Source organism: Oryzias latipes, chromosome 20 (genome assembly GCF_053564925.1).
Source record: "Oryzias latipes strain Hd-rR chromosome 20, Olatipes_Hd-rR_3.1".
Lineage (NCBI taxonomy): Eukaryota > Metazoa > Chordata > Actinopteri > Beloniformes > Adrianichthyidae > Oryzias > Oryzias latipes.
Genome location: NC_136256.1, coordinates 20,983,941 through 21,001,131, shown reverse-complemented (window position 1 = coordinate 21,001,131; position 17,191 = coordinate 20,983,941). Strand labels below are relative to the sequence as shown.

The following is a 17,191-nucleotide window of genomic DNA, read 5'->3' as shown; positions in this document are numbered from 1 at the left end:
AACTGGGAGCAGACTTTAAGATAGTTAAGGACCAGAGATCTGAAATATTAGGCCTCGTACTATCCTTTGCATTTTTAAAACCACTGTTTACCCTTTGTTCAGTCTTTTTATTAAACATTCTTTTGTAGATGTTGCAAGTTTAAAAGCAGAAAAACAAAGTAAGGCTCCCAAAGACATGATCTTTTTATTAGTTTGCACCACTCTAAAGAGATTAAACTGCTTCCTTCATTGCAGCACATGAAAGTAAAACTTATGAGGAACTAAATTTTTGCTTTTTCCTTTGATACGTTGTAATTATTTAGGCACCATCAACTTCAGCACAGAGGTTTGATGTTATAATTGCTTTCATTTTAACTGGAATGCTTTTTCAAGTGTAGTTAATGAAGGTTTTTCCATAAAAGTTTTCTTTATTTAACAAATGTCTCTACTTTTAATAGTGTAGTCATACGTCTTGTGCCAGTTCTAAATGTCTTCTAACAAGGGTGTAACTTTTTAGAAATATACACACATGTAATGTAAAAATATTAGTATTGATGGACAAATTCAGGAATAACCAGAATTTAGATTCAAATGTTGGTATTGCGATGTCATATTTTTTCATTAGATTGAAATCATGAAGCTTCAAATGGTCCATGATACTTTGATGGAGCTTAATGACAAGTTTATTTACAATGTAATTTATTAAATGGCTGATCTTTTTTGTGCTTTTTGTATATCTTTATCCAAGTATATTTCATGGTGTGTACCAGCATTTGCACAACTATTTATTATTTCAGTTAAATATTGGAAAACGTTATTTTTTTTAATTCTTGGCACCAAACTGATTGATATTCTTCAGTTGTTTCAGCACAACTGTGATTCAGAAACTGCAACAGTGTTTATATTTTGACAGTTTAAAAAAAAATCAATCATTCAAAAATGTATGTATTTTTATTTAACAATAATAAACAATTTTTATATTTTTTTGAAATTTTAACATCATTTTTAGTCTATCAATACCTTTAGAGATTTTATGTTTTATTAGTGAAGAATACTTCTTTTCTCTCTTGTTCCCCATTTTTTATGACCCTATAATCCTATAAGTTATTTTTCATTTTTGTACAATTCCTCTATTATGTTACTAACATGGTTGCTTTCCGCCCACATGTTTTTCTGTTTCCATGTAACTAAACATGTTCATTTGTTCTATAAAACAACAAAAAAGTACCTTTAAGGCTTTTTTGTGTGTGTGCAAGTTTGAACTCAAGGTTTATTTTTAGCACATTTATGACCGTCTACAGCTCATACATATCATGTATTGTAGACTGTGCTGGTCTGGCAGTCAATGCCTGGTCATAGTGAAAGGTAAATGCTGTTAATAGTTATTATTGGTATTAGTCTAACAGGCCCCCTTCCTCTGCCAGTTCCTTCAGGTGATAATTGCCCCATAAAGACAAATGCGTTCCTGAAGCAATAGGGAGAGCAAATTCTCAGAGAAATTTTTTTGAGGCCTGCTCGGTAAGAGCTGAGTGATATGTTTTAATCACATTTTAGTCACGCTTTTCCCGTCATAAAATCTGAAAGGGGAAACTTCTTTTTTGCAGAAATGGGATAATTAGCGTGATCCAGCACTGCATGCATGACACAAAGTCGTGCTGTTGTATTGGTTTGTTTTTGTTTCCATGGGGATTTTGGCAGAGACCAAGCTGATACGCTTCATGGCTTTTTAATATTTGGCACTTGCTTGCTCTCTCCACACCTACACAGTTATGTGTGCATGTTTATCCACTAGAAAAATGTTCTGGGACATGGGAAGTACTGTTCTAGACACACGTTCTGAGCTTTTACTTTGATCAGCTGTTCAGTTTTTTTTTCTGTTTGGATTTACGAGATTTTTATATCACAATTAAAACATTAATAAAGCAAATATATCCTTTATTTCTAAAGCAGCCACCACCACAAAGCATTAAATCTTTAAAATTAAAGATTACCAGAGTAAATGAATGGATTTTTGCTCTCATAGATAAACATCCGTTCATTAGTTTTAAGAGAGATCACATGAAGAAAGCTGAACTTAAATGGTCAGGGACTGGTGATGCTGCTACAGCTAATGTTCTAGTTTATCACCTATAAATAATCCTCCTTTTGTTGACACAAAGCTTTATCTGGAAGCTGATCCTCCATGGATGAGAGTTGGGTGGAATGCCACACAATATAAAAGTCCTTAGACCCTCTTGACTGAAAGTCTAACCATGTTATTGTCAATATCCTGTTTGCTTTTGGCTGTAAGAGAGCTGACGGGCCTCTGACCTTTGTACACAAGACTATAAAATCTATTAGGTGGGAGACAAAAAAAAAACAGGAATTCATTCAAAGGGGATTGTAATCTCTCATGTCCTATATTCTCTCACTGCTGTCCAATGTGGATAGGGCTACAGCTTTAAATGAAGTTATGCAGAAATTTTTCAGATTTGTTTGTTTCTTATAGCAAAGTTGACCAAATTAAACCAATTGAGAGTTTGACTTGGAGAGGAAGTGTGAGTTTTGATGTCATTCTAACCCAACAAAGTACGCTTGACTGACTCTAAGTTTCCGGAACCAAAAAAAGGGAAGATATTTGTGTTCCAAACTGTTGTATTTGGTGCTTTTAATGTTTTTCCCATGTTGTAACCAAATACAGGAGATTTTTTTCCTCACATTTAAAAACAATTTCTATCTGTGAAATTTGTTCATTTTTTCCTTCAAATTTGCACAAAAGGAAAAACATGTTCTAAACGTTAAATTTTCCTTTAAGGCCAAAATAAAAATGTTGTTGTTGTTCACCTTTTGGCATATCCCATCAGCGGTCACCACAGCGAATCAGCTTTCACTGATTTGCACAGGTTGGCATAGAGTTTTACGCCGGATGTCCTTCCTGATATTATGCTGTATTTTCAAGACACAGGGAGACTCAGATAGGCAGCAGCGCAAAGGGCCTTGCCTAAAAACCTACACTGGAATTTTTTTAAGGCCAGAATAAAAATAATTATGAAAAGAAATTGTCCTGTTTTGCATATGTATTGCAGCACATGTGGCGTAGTGGTTAGCGCTCTTGCCTCACAGCAAGAAGGCCCCAGTTCAAGTCCTGGATGGGGGACTTGAAACAGAATCACCAATGGGGAACAGCCTTTCGGTGTGGAGTTTGCATGTTCTCCCTGTGCATGCATGGGTTTTCTCCGAAGACTCTGGAGCTTCATAGGGTTATAGGTTACTCTAAATTTTCCCTAGATTACCGGTACTCTAATTTGTCACTAGGTGTGTGTTAGCATAAATAAATTTGTGTGTGGGAGTAAATTAAATCAGTTAGTGCACACAGAAGTGCACATACTGCACATAATGCAGTATGTAGATTTTGTGTAAACAATAGTGTAGTGTGTGGAAAACAGTCAGAGTGGTTTGTAGTACAAAGCCCATTGAGATGACTGTTGTTGTGACTATGGGCTATATAAATAAAATTGTATTGAATTGAATTGAATAGAATAGTTAGTGGAAGTAGGTGTGTTCAGTGTGGGAATCGCCTGTGGAAAGAAGCTGTTCCTGAGTCTGTTTGTCCTGGTTCTGATGGACCTGTACCTCGTGCCAGAGGGCAGCAGGTCAAACAGAGGGAAAGCAGGATGGGTGGAGTCAGTGATGACACTAGCCACTCTGCTAAGGCAGTGTGACTGGTAAATGTCCTTCAGTGAGGGCGAGGGCAGCCGAGGATCGTGTTCGCTGTCTTTACCACTCCCTGGAGCCTCTTCCGTTCTGCTTCAGTGCAGTTGGAAAACCACACTGTGATGCAGTAGGACAGGATGCTCTCAATGGTTGAGCGGTAGAAGGTAACCAGCAGCTCCTGGCTTACATTGTTCTTCCTGAGCCTTCTCAGGACGTACAGGCACTGCTGTGCCTTCCTGATGACAGTCTTGGTGTTGATGGACCATGTGAGATCAGCCAAGATGGTGGTGCCAGGGTGGGTGAAGCTGTGGACCCTCTCCACACAGTTACCGTTGATATAAAGTGAGGGTGGGTCTGCTCTGTGCTTCCTGAAATCCAGAATGATCTCCCTGGTCTTGGTGGTGTCCCGGATTAGGTTATCAGCCTGACACCACCCAGACAGTTTCAGGGCGTCATATCTGTAGGCAAAATGGGCAAAATAGGCTTAGAAGGTGAATGATGCTGCATAATATTTCATTTTTTGATTTCTGCTCTGGATTACATTTTTTTTTTTTTTTTTGCTTTCATGTAAATATTTTTTTAGAGGCCAAACACGTTTGTCTTTTTGGCAGAGGCATCAGCAGAGGGCTTACCCTGCTTTCTTTTTAAGGTCCTTACATTACATTATGAATCCTTAAGTTTGGACATAGTGATAGAGAGATTGTAGAGGGCAGAGTTTTACGCCTCTGGCATCACTCAGAAGTCATAACGGCTCTTTCTTTAGGAGATGAAAAGGCATTCCTTCTCCTCTCTGTGCCTCTGTAGATTAAAGCATCCATTAAGCATCCAAACAAAGAGGGTGAAAGTTCGACCATATGTGCTCATGTCTGTGATAAGAACAGCAGCTGCAGAAAGAACTGCAGTGAAACTTCTCCATCATATCTTTCTTTTATACAATGCACGTGTTGATGACATTCAAAACTTGACCAAAATCACATTTTGATTGCAATTTTTGTTTATGTATTGATGATATCTGAGGAAAGGAATTGCTTGCAGCCTTATATAAACATTTGTGTCTACTTTTAAGATATCTACAGTTTCCTTTGCCTTAACCCCCACTCTGCAGTCCACAGGATGTACTGTATGGTCCTTATTACAGCATACAGGAAAACGAGCTTCAGAGGGGAAGGCAAATGTGTCGGGAATGGTGGCGGTGCACCCAAAACGCAGCAGACCAGGCATTTGGCAGGATCTTAAAACTTTAATAAACAAACATAAACTTGACAGAAGTTGTTTCGCCTAAACATGACAAAAGCAAACTGTTGAATACATAAAACAAGGGCTAAACAAAAAGGGTGATGAAGGGATGACCTGAAAGCAAATTCTTAAATATACTATGGGATCATTGACTAACTGAAGACAGCTGTGGAGGATAAACAAATGGAACCAGGTAAGATTTTGGTGAAACACATAAACCTGAAAAGAAAACATGACATCATCTAAAAAAAATGCAACCAATAACCCCCCCCCAAAAAGGAAGATTTCTTACAAACATAAGGAAAGCTAGACAAACTTCCAAACACAGTTTTTATTAGACAACAATAAATTGAATCTTTATAACTCTGTGATTCAGATCTGCTTTTCGAGTTATAAGATGCAATAATTTGTAAATCCAGTGGAGATTTTAAGCTGTTTAGGAAACTAAAAGTAAGTGGCTTTGTTTGAGAAACTCCAGAGCGAAAAGAAGACGATGCCATATATTTAGAATATCCTGCAAAGAAAAAAAGAAAAAAGCTTGGGAGTCTATTTAGTCGTAATGTTCTGCTCTCCTTGCTGCTTTAGTTAAGAGCTGGCTTGTGGTTCTGTGGTTCTACAGCTGCAAAATTCCTCATGTATTTGACTAAAAGTTTTAGCGGTTCATCAAGCCTGTAATACATGCATTCACTATATGTCCTTTCTGAAAATGGGCTTTTAAAAATAATAAATATCACCACTGGATGTTTTGTAGCATCACAAGATAAACTAAAATCTGGGTTCCAAAGCATAACTTTAGGTGACCTCTGGCAATAGTTAGAGATATAAGTTTTATTTTTTGTTGTTGTTATCTGAAAATGAGATGGTAATGCCAGAAAATCTAAAAGTAAAAAGAAAAAATGGCCAGGATATACAATAAGTAACTGTACAAGAAAGTTATTTTGAAAGAATGGCTGACAAGAATGAGACTCTGACATTGTTTCCAAAATTTCTCATCAAACTATTCTGCAGTGAAAAAACTATAAAACGTCTTTTCCCTTCAGCTGCTCCCTTTATCAAGTGATTGTCTGTTTGATTTGTCTTCAATTGAATGTTGGGTGCCCTTGGTCACATTCTCTGCATTAAACCAGACTCAGAGAATGCACATAAAAGCCCTGGATTAGGCATTAGTCTTACAAACATCATGCTGAATACCAAAGACTGGAGTGGTAGAATGATGGTCGGTGCTTGCCCGGCGACTGGATGACCCTGGCCCCTTGCATTCAGCGACTACAGTATATTTGAATCCTGTCCAGAAATAAAATGTGAACCCATCAACTCAAAAGCCAAAGCTTTGCTGAAATGTAATCATCAAACAGGTACAGGTTTCCAAGAACCGCAGTTGGTGTTTTGCTAAGTCCAGACCCCAGACTGGTTTAACTACATGGAATAATGTCTACAAACCCAAAAATACTGTACTTTTTAAAATTTAGATAAAATTCCTTTTTTGTGTGAATTCTAAAGGCTATTGTTCTGCTTTAGTCTCTGTTTTGATGGAGGGCCTTTGTTTCTTCACATTGACCTCTGAAACACTCAGAGGCCTTTTGTGTTGTTCCTGTTACAGTCAGTGGTTTAAACATTGTTGTCCTCTAAAAAACATTTCTGTGGTTGTTGTTGTAGATTGTGGCCATGACATAAGAAACCTGTATTTTTTTTAAGTCTAGTCATCTTTTATCCTTCATTATTGAAAGTCAAACCTACCTTAAAATCCAAACAAAATATCAATTTTCACAGAATTTATGCCTTCATGCTGCCGCACATCAGAGCCCCGAGGCGGTTTAAGCTCTATTTAAGAAGCAGAGCCTTCGCATGGAGAATTTCTCAATGTTTCTGCTGCCAAAGAATTGACTTGTAGCCAGGAAAATCAGTAACACGCTGCTACTGTAGTCCAGAGTCAAGTGCTGCTTCTGTCAAGAGTTGGGATTATAGTGATGAATTGGACTCATCAAAATGTTTTTTTTTAGTTTTTTTTTACTTTAGAGACCAGTGGGGCACTCCGTACTCCCAATCCTAAAAAAGATGCCAACGCAAGGATAAAAAATGTAAACAAAGCTGAAAGGTTACATGACTGAATCTGCATTTTGTGTGGCTGCTGTTTATTAATACAATGGCTAAACCTGTAGAGCAAATAATGCTTCTGCCTGTGGCCAATGGATGTATAACTTCACACTCTCAAAAATGTTATTACAAATTGAAAACACTTAAAGTGGCTTCTGATGTATGTTCTGTAAGAATTATTTCAAAGAATTTTCCTGTTTTCTTTGTCTTTTCCTTCCTTTTCTGTGTTTTCTGGCTTTAACAGCAACAATTCAGCATTGCGGAGACTAATCAGGCCTGTTTTAACAGCAAAGTGGGGGTGAATTCCCAGTATATCAAGACTGTGACTCATCCTTTTATAGCCTGTTTTAATTTCAGGTTGGTCTCACCATGCTGCGTTGCACAAACCAAGAAAACCTGAGAAAGATGCCATAATGTTCCTATAAAAGTTGCTCAACATGAAATAAAAGAACATATGAGTGTTGTTTCAACCCCGTGGTGAAAATCAAGCACCTATCTGATGAAAAGTACTTTAAACTTTCTATCCTCAAACGCCTCAAAGTATTGCAGAAAGACATCATATTAGTAATCCCAGATGTTGCCCGCATCAGCATTTTGTTAAGTCAACTCTGTCTCTTATTAAAAGGCTTAGCACATAAGTGATGTAAGTGTTGGCATAACTTGTTTAGTGGAAAGAAACCTCACAGGTGGTGAAATGATGGTTAACAAATTTCATTTTTGATCTGCGCTTTGGAGCTCATGTGCATTGGGTCCATGAAAATCACCTGACCACATGTCCTATTGAAGCAGTAAATAGTAGGATTTAGCTGCCAAAGCTCAACTGTCAAGCCGGTTCCTTTGCCAATCAATCACCTGGACAATAAGTGGTGTGAGCAATGTGGTCCAGAACCTTCAAAGGGATATAATCTCACTTTTAATTTGCACCCTGACATTTTTTTTAAAAAAGAAAATACAAATAAGTGATAATCAATTTAGTGTATTCCGGCTCCCCAGATGTGGATAAACAGTTATATGCTGTTAGGCTGCATACAAGCTCCTATAGATTTACTTCCAAAAATGCCCAGAACCACTTCTGACTGTCTGAGTGCCCCACATTCATTTAACAGAGTTTACTTCGTGCTGTACACTTTCATCTACACTTGCTGTGGTTTCTTGTGTTTTTCTAAAGCTAGTAAAATAATAATTGGCTCTCTTTTTTTTCTTCTTGCATATACGACTCAAATATTTCCAGCAATAGCTAAAAATTATATAAAGAGTTAATTGAAGGGTCTTTCTTCTAAAGTGACTGACTTTTCTTTTGTTTTTTTTTCTGTTCTCCTCACTAACTAGCGTCAGGCTGTCTGGGAGACTGATCTGAAAGCTGTGCGAAGAGGGAGCTCTGTGGGGCAGACAGACCCACTACTGGGAGACTCCCTCTTCTCTAAAGAGCTGGAGAACATGGGCAAACAGCTCGCTGGTAGGCATTTCTTTGCACGTTCTCGTGTGACGGCCATGTGGTTGTGGTGTGACTTTATGCATACTGTATATATGAGTTAATCTGTCTGTGTGTTTGTGGCTTTAATGATAAATTGCATTGGTAAGACGGTTTAAATACTTGTGTAAATATAAAATTAAGCATGTAGAATACACTTACACTCATGCAAGCAAACTTTGAATTATAACTTATAAAGTAGTTTATATTGCACCCAGGCGAAGAGTCCGGCCAAAGAATGTGCTGCTTTTGGATAAAAAAAACTGCCTCACTTAATTAAAAACTAGCCTTCTTGCTAAAAAAATGTCAAGATGAATTATAAGAACTGTTTCCATATGCCTAAAATTCATTGAAGCTCCATTAACAACAGCTCCAGTCAACATTTTTTCAATGCTTTGCTAAACTGATTGAAGCTTCTCTGTGCAAAAGTTACATTTATGAGGCAGTTTGGACATAACTTTTCCTCGTAGCCATTATTGGGAAATGTTTTTGCACTGGCGTAAAGTTGTAATCAAAGAGAAGTTCTGCCATATGGTGTCTTTTTGTTTGTTTGCCTGAGTTTTGCTTTTACTGCAGCATCACAGTGTGACCAAGACTCAACAGTTAATAAACTGAGCCAACTTTGTTATTTTCAGACAATAAACTATCAAAATAATGCGGCCGAACAAACCAGAATATGTTTTTTGGAGTCAGTTGTGTTAAATAGACAGCAACTTTTGTCTCCTGAGATTTTCACATGACTTTGATTTCTAAATGGTCTATAATAAATGAAACAATATTTGCTCTAAGGGCTCCCACTAGAATTGATGTTAAAAATGTTTAGCAAATTTGGTTCCTTTTGGACTCTGGTAGCTGCTAATGTGTTCCATGTTTTTCATTTGCACTGCTGCTGAGTTACTTAAATTTGTGTCTTGAGACATTTTTCCCCCTAAAATGCGTATGATTTACTGTGTTGTAAAGGAGTTACAGGGTTTATTCAGACATTGTGCTACTGATTCTTATATTATTTAACAAACTGTTTAATATTTAAAAGCACAATAAACAAAGAAAAAAAGTTAAGCCAAGACAAAATTCTAGTCAAATAAACATTGAGGAAAACGTAAACACTTTATTGCTGTGCAACAAAAAAAATATATTTAAAGTTTGTTTCTTAGAACTAGTCCAGGAATAAAAAAATACTCATGAGTTGGACTGACATTGACAGTTTTGGATCTAACAAGAACATTAAAAGGAAAACATCTCATATTAAGAGTCACAAGTCCAAAGAAGTGGCAAATGTTTACAGATGATTATGTTTTTTTTCACCTCCTTATACTGTTCAGGAAGGAATAATTATGGTTTATGGGATTGGCCAATAGCCAGCAGCAACAACAACTAAAACTCACTATATATGAGATGTGAAAACTAAGGACTTTTTTTTTTTTAGTAAAAAAAAGTTATTGTTCTTGAATGCAATGTAATTGTGCTCCAAAGCAGACTTTACTGCTTTAACTGCTTTCACTTTTGCCTGTTTAAGGTTATAGGATAACTTGTAAAGGATTTGATGAAAGGCCAACCTGGTGAAATTTATAGGTCTAGTTAATATGTCAAAATAGATTATCCACAGGTCCATACAAATAGTCATTTAAAGGGGTCTAATTTTACCATTAAAAAGGTATTTGTTTACATTGGTTTTACAAAAGTTTTCATTTTTTTGTTAAATTTAGATCAATTATTGAAGCTCCATTCCCATCTCACTCTGTAACAAGATGTTTTGTGCAATGCTTTGCTGATAATGATTATTTTCTGATTGGTTAACACACGTTTGAACCATATTTTTATTGACCATCTGTTTAAAGGTGGGTTTACCCATATAGTCTTTGTGCACAGACAGGCAGGGGACAATTTGTTATGAGGTGGGAGAAACTTTGATTTGTTCTGCAAGTAAGAGATAAAACCGGTTCCTATTACACATTTGCCATCTTTACGCTATTTGTGCCTATATTTTGGTCAAAGGAAGTTAAACAGAATTTTAATAAACCCAATTGTCCTTTACACCATACCTTATTCAGACACCTGTAATCCCCACTTTAAACACTTTTTGATTTGAGTGCAGCTCTGGGTCAAATCCAACTTTATACACAGTTTTGTTAACAAGCCAAAGAAAAACCTTTATATCTGTGTTAATATTTTTAAAAAAATAAAGTGCATCCCCAGCTTCCTGGCAAAAATACACTTGTAACAAGAATCCCATTTTCTGTGTTGCCAAAGCACATCTCTTTAGCATCTTCAACATGGGGAATACTGAGACAACCGAACCTGCTGTGGCCTTCCTGGCTGTCTGATATTTTCTGACACGTAGACTTAAAGCTGTTACTCTCTTCCTTCTCTCAAATGACATGAAAACCAGGTTATTTGTTAGGAAAACAAGAACTGTAGCGTTCACAACAGAACAAATTTGAGGTTTAAGTCTACATTTAATGTAAATATATAACAGCATGAGATGATGTTATAATCAAAGAATTCATGATTGGTCACAGACATATTTCTTGAAAAACAACTGGATGTTTCTTTACAGCAGACAACAGAAAGGCATGGCTTTCATTATTTTGAAGGTTTACACCAAATCTGTAGTCTAAAAGTCCATATTTGTCTTTTCTTTTCTTTAAATAGCTTACATTAAAGTGAATCAAGCCCAAAAAATAGGTTTCTTTTTCCATTCATGCAGACTAACTGGGTTGAATCACGAGTTTGCAAGCATTTGAAATGTCATTAGTCCGCGTGTTTATTTTCAGAGGAGGGACTCAATAACGATTGCATGAGCTCTGAATGGTTTTGTTGCGTGCTGTGGCTGTGCATTCTCTCTCCCACGTGCAACTGCTTCTTGATCAAAGACTTTAATAGCTTCGATCTGTTTCTTCTCGTCCTACTCGTCTTTTTCTTCTGATTTATTTTCCGTCTTACTCAAATTTGGATCAAACTATCATACCGTGTGTACAATCATCTTGTGTCTGTGATTACCGGGAGTTGCCACTTTGCATTAGCTTCTAGGGAGAGTAAAGCATGTTTGTTTATCCCAGAGTGATCGGCTGCACGGGATTTCAGAATGAAATCGCATTTGATAAGCTGCTCTTAAAACGCCAAGAAGTGAGGAGAACTAGCTTGCAGTGAGGTCATGAGTGGAGTGATCATTTCTGGAGGAAAGGGGAAATTTCTACGGACCTAAACATGTGGTGTTACCATTAGAATGGTAAATATCTCGAGCTGGAAATATCAACTTTACAGGAACAGATTGCTAATGAACGTATCCTGTTTACAGCAGGATGTGATAACACCAGTCATGCTAACCATGGTGTGGGTGGTAAGAACTCCGACTGGGAAATCATCGGTGGGGTTTCATTTTACACCCTGTAACATAACTTTCTCATACCATCAGTAAAAAGTGTTAAAGCTGAACATCAGAAAAGCTTTAAAAACCCTGTTTCCTGCCTTTTAACTAAATCAGAAATATATTTTTGTATGATCAGCTCTCCTAAAGCTGAATATGTTGTCAAATAAACATTGGTATTTGATTCATCGTATACTTAACAGTCTGGAACAACTGTGTAAACAAATCTCCAAATGTGAATTTTGGGTATTATTTCAGACATGTTCTGCTTTTCATAAAAGCTGCATATTTTGTCATATGTTTCCTGTTATTGCCTGGAAAAATGTTGTTTGTTTGGAGTTGACTAACAAGGAAGACAACATTTGTGAAATCCTTGTCATGCTTCCTTTTGTCACTTATTTAACGTCAGATGTATTCAGTTATCTAAAAATACCCCATCCCAATGAGTCACCTCTGAAATGATGCCTTTTGGGTGATGACTCCCAGACCTTTTTTGTTTGAATACAGTTTGCCAAAATGTGGAACAAAAGCATAAAACGCTGGGAAAAAGACTCAGATGTTGATCTCAGTTGTTGGCAGAGCCTCTGCTTTTACAAACAGCCGTGTTGCTGAAACTACCAGAGAAGCAAACAAACGTGTTTATGTCAGGAGCAGAAATGGGGAGCAAACATGCTGTGCTTACTATACATCTGCCTGGGACTTAATCTAAAAGAGGAAGCTGGATCTAAGAGTTTACAATATTGATGAATCCTTAGCCAGAGAACGATTTAAAGCAAGCGGTTTTGTTCACTTTGATGCTCAGTAATATTTGTAAATCCTTTTTCCAGTCAATTATACTCTTGATTCACTGTATGTTCACTAAATAATAATTAATGTAAACCCAAAATTTTTGGATTAGCAGGATTTTGTAAGTGTAGCATTTTGATTTTAACTTGGCTTGTCATTTTGTTTTTACCAGAGGTTGAAAAGGACTTGGCCAAGTTGGCAGAAGCAGGGAAGATGACTTCCCGAAGCTCCAACAATCCACACAGTAGTCTACTGCACACCCCCCTGCACCACAGAACTCTACCGGACACACTTCCTCTTCCCAGCCTTCTCTCTAGGCCTTCGCCTGCATCGACTAGCTTCTCAGGCAAGCCTTGTGGCATCGGTTTCCCTTTGCTAAACACCAAGCCCACCACCCTGGTCATGGGTCGGACGCAGTCTCCCAGCAACCCTGGAAGCAGGACTCAAACCCCTAGAACACCCAGCAAGCCCCTGACCCCAAATAGCTTTCTGACACGCTCTAGTTTTAACCCTGGAACTCATAAAGAGGTGACGTTCAGGAGGTCGAGGAGCCGCCCTGTGACACCCACGTGCCAGCCCACACTCCCCCGTCCGCTGCTCACCCCTCCAGGGCTGAGCACCACAGACAGTCTTGGTGCCAGTCTTCGGGCTTACCTGTCCGAGGTAAGATGTGAAAAAAAAGAGAGAGTTTTTGTTTCTTGCTCCTAAATTCATGCGACTCATATTGCACAGTGCAGCAGTGGTAAGCACTCTTAAGGCCCTGGTTTGAATCCCAGCTGGGTCCATTCTGAGTAGACTTTGCATATCTTCCCCATGCATGCATTGGTTTTCTCTGGGTACTTTGGCTTCTTCCAACAGTCCAAAGAAAAGGCTTCATAGGTTAATTGGATGCTCTAAAGCACATGTGTCAAACTCAAGGCCCGTGGGTCAAATGTGGCCCACGGGCCACATTTAAAAGTTTTTAATTTCTTAGAATAAAAAATAAAAATTGGTGTGTATTTATTCACATCTAGGGGGAATTGGACTTGAAATATCAGATTGGGTAACTATACATTAGGACTTAAACACTGTTCATATAACCTAACCTGACAGAATCAAATGTAAAGGATTTATGCTAGAGTAAAAAGCAAACAAATGTTTTCTATGTAACTGTAATTGTCAGAATAGTGTGAATAGTGTGACCTGTCTTCCCGCTGCTTTCCTTCATGAGCTTTTTTTTTTTTACCTGGATGAACAAAAAACCCTAAAATGTAACAGAATATAATTCAGTTTCTTGTTTATTTGGAAAATGGTAAAAACAAAAACACTTGATTAGGATGTCTTACATTGTCTGCTATTGACAGAAAGCAAAGTTGCAGAATACAGGCAGACTGAATCCCAGCACACACATACATGCACATCGTGTGGGGTTTCATTTGGAGTCATGGAGGTCTGTACAGTAGGATGTCATTTCCCTGTGAAAATATGAGCTTGGCATTAAAGGGGTACTTTCAGTGGGATTTCTTATATTCCTTTCATGATCTACTTAACAGCGGTGCTATTAAATATGAGCTCTTTTGAAGGCTTTCTTAATGGCAAGCAGGGGTTTTACAGTCTCTTTGTATTTTTCTTGACAGTTACACCAGCTGACACTTTGTGACAATATCCAAAACACTGCACCAGCGCACCAAGTCCACTTTTATTGAGGCCACCTGGGCTCATATAGAAGAACTAAAACCTCAAAGTGAGGTCTGGTTAGAATAAGAGGCAATCTGAAAAATCTTACAAATCAGGATGAATAGAAAAAAAAAAACTAAATCTGTTTTTCATGTTTTATCTGTAAACCTGGTTGAGTCAACAAACTTAACAGTTTTTATTGCAGAATTGTCTTATGAATATTATTTCCAGAGAAAATTCAGCATAAGCAACTATCAGCCAGTTCTTAAAAGAATCTGAAATAGGCTGAAGCACCTTTTGGGAAAATGGCTATAGTCTGCTATAGACACAAACATTTTTAAGTCATTTGTTGAGAAATCATTTTTTTTTACATATATTTTTTTGTATTTTACAATTTTGAAGGTAAAAGTTCGACCAGTTGTACGTTTTTCAGACATTGTTTTGACTATTCACATTTTTTTATTTTTACATTTGTTTAATTTATCTGGGACAGTTGTAAAATTAAAAACAAAACAAATATATTCTAAAAAGTAATCAGTTATTATCTTTATTTAACACTTATTTAACCAGGTATGTCAAATGAAAACCTGAACCATATGAAGTTTTTTTTTTCTTTTCCTTTTGGACTGTAATTCAATTTATTTCTTTAATCATTTCTCCTTTTTGTTGTTGTTTTTTTCATCAAATCTGAACATTTTTTAAAAAGCTATAAAGAATTCTTTGATTTAGAGGTTTTACAAATCCCCAGCCATTTTGAAAATGAGGTTTAATATTTATTGTTTGGCGTCCTCTAAGTCTTTTTATTTGGATTATGCTCTTTTCCCCCTCAGGATGAGTTTTACCAGCAGTTGCAGGCCATCAGACAGCCTTGGCATATTCCCAGTGACACAGACAGTGACATCCTGGAGCCTCCAGAACAGGATACAAGTGGGTCTTTGCACTTGCTTATTTTTCCAAACCTACATTTGCTTGTTTTATGATTTCTCTGCTCATCCAGGCTCCCATTAAGGAAGAAAGCAATTATTCACAGTTTAGTTCAGTTTGCTGGTATGTGGTCAAAGCCTCTCTGGCGAATCCACAGCTCACAAATCATTCCCTTTAATGATTTTACCTTCCCACATTTTTGTCTCTATGTCATTTTAGCACAATGAATTACAACAGCATTAAAGCAGCAAAGGAAAAGTACTCATTGTAAACTTTTAAGATTGAACACAAGGGATGAAAAAATAACATATTTCACTGTTGGATGAAGTGCTTTAGGGTTTCTAAAGGGGGAAGGTTGTTCTATAAAATCTCCTTTCCTGGCATCAATATCTTAATCGAGATGTAGATGATAGGCATGGATGGCTCTTGCTGAACATCGTAAACCCTGTTGGAGTAATGATCTGGCGTTGATACAGCCAAGTGTATTCCACTTGCTTCCAACTTGACAGAATTAGATCAGACCTCCTTGAACATTGTGGGCCGTAAATCAAATGAATATATGAGGCAGTACGCCCCGATACTCAGAAACTCACCAAAGTAAAACTAAGTAGTTTTCAATTCATGGACGACCCACTGAGGATAGGAGATTTACGCCGTTCTAGTGCTGCTCAACATATGGCTAAACAGCTCAGAAACTTGAAAATTTTTAAAAAAACGTTATGTCTGTTCCTGCTTTAAATGAAAAACAAATTGTATAAACATGGAGTATTTCTGAAAGCCTGCTGTGTGGCAAAGAGAAATATGTAAGAAGACATGAGAAACTGGAGAAAAGGCAATTTTATTGTCAAAATGTCAAGTGAAGCACCATTCTTGACAAATGCAAGAGCAAAAAAAAAAAAAAACATGGAAACATTGCTACTAAAGGTGTTTGCACAATTTGAAACAAAACATTTTTTTCTATTTTAAACCATGTGTTATGATGTGGACATTATTTTTCATTTAGACTTTAAATGAGTTCTAAATGATTCACATCTTCTACTCAAGCTGATGTTAACGCCAAATTTTGCCTTGCAAGTGCCCTAAAATTCAAAATTTGTGGTAAATCTTCAACGGAGCTAGAAGGAATGGTCCTGCCTACTTAGTGGCAAAAGGGCATTGAAACTAAACTGTTGTTGACCAAAACTAGAATGAAATCCTGGCTTTGACATCCTAATCAAAATTTAAAAGAGAATAAAGAAAGAAAGAAAGAAAGAAAGAAAGAAAGAAAGAAAGAAAGAAAGAAAGAAAGAGTTTGAGTTTCAAAACACCTTTAATGACCAATCATCATTAAACAAATAAAATATTCACATCAAAAAATTAAAGAAAAACACAAAAACAAAGAAACAAACTCAAAAATTTACCACTAAAGAGTCATCCTTGACGAAACACAAAACATTTTGTACAGCCCAAATATTTTCAAAAACATCAAGTGCATGTGTCAGCCTATAAAAACCAAATTCGACGTTCAACCTTGCCACCAAAAGTCTTTTAAAAAGAAACAGGACATCGTCAGACCCAACTCCCCGTATCCGATTTTTCCTCGTCAACCATACCGCCAACTTGGCTTCACCGGAAAGAAAATTTAACAAAACATGGACTCTCCGCTTTCTGGCCAAATATTTTGGCCCATAAATGAAACACACAGATGAAAACTGTTCTCCCAGCCCCTCAAAAAAAGAACGAAGAAGAGAAAAAAGTCCAGTCAGACGTTGACACTGCAAAAAAAGATGTTCCACAGTTTCTGCAACAGAACAGAACGGACACCCATCCCCCACGCCAGGATTAAGGTGCACCAGATATCTGTTCGTGGCTATGATCCCGTGTACGACCCTCCACTGGAGGTCACCTACCCGTTTCTCAACAGGAGCTTTGTACAGGGATCTCCAACAGCCCCTCGGGGAAGACCCCGTGCCAAACAACTCAGCCCACCTCGACACTCTGACGTC

At 37.3% G+C, this 17,191-nt stretch overlaps 1 protein-coding gene across 1 annotated transcript in view; it reads left to right on the top strand.

The window, feature by feature from the left end:
• The window catches only part of c20h8orf34 (chromosome 20 C8orf34 homolog), a 72,341-nt gene that overhangs the window by 47,008 nt on the left and 8,142 nt on the right, over positions 1-17,191 (top strand). The window contains exons 11-13 of the mRNA XM_023949896.2: positions 8,332-8,458; positions 12,799-13,289; positions 15,113-15,209. Coding sequence (XP_023805664.1) covers positions 8,332-8,458; positions 12,799-13,289; positions 15,113-15,209 — 715 coding nt within the window. The remainder of the gene's footprint in view (positions 1-8,331; positions 8,459-12,798; positions 13,290-15,112; positions 15,210-17,191) is intronic.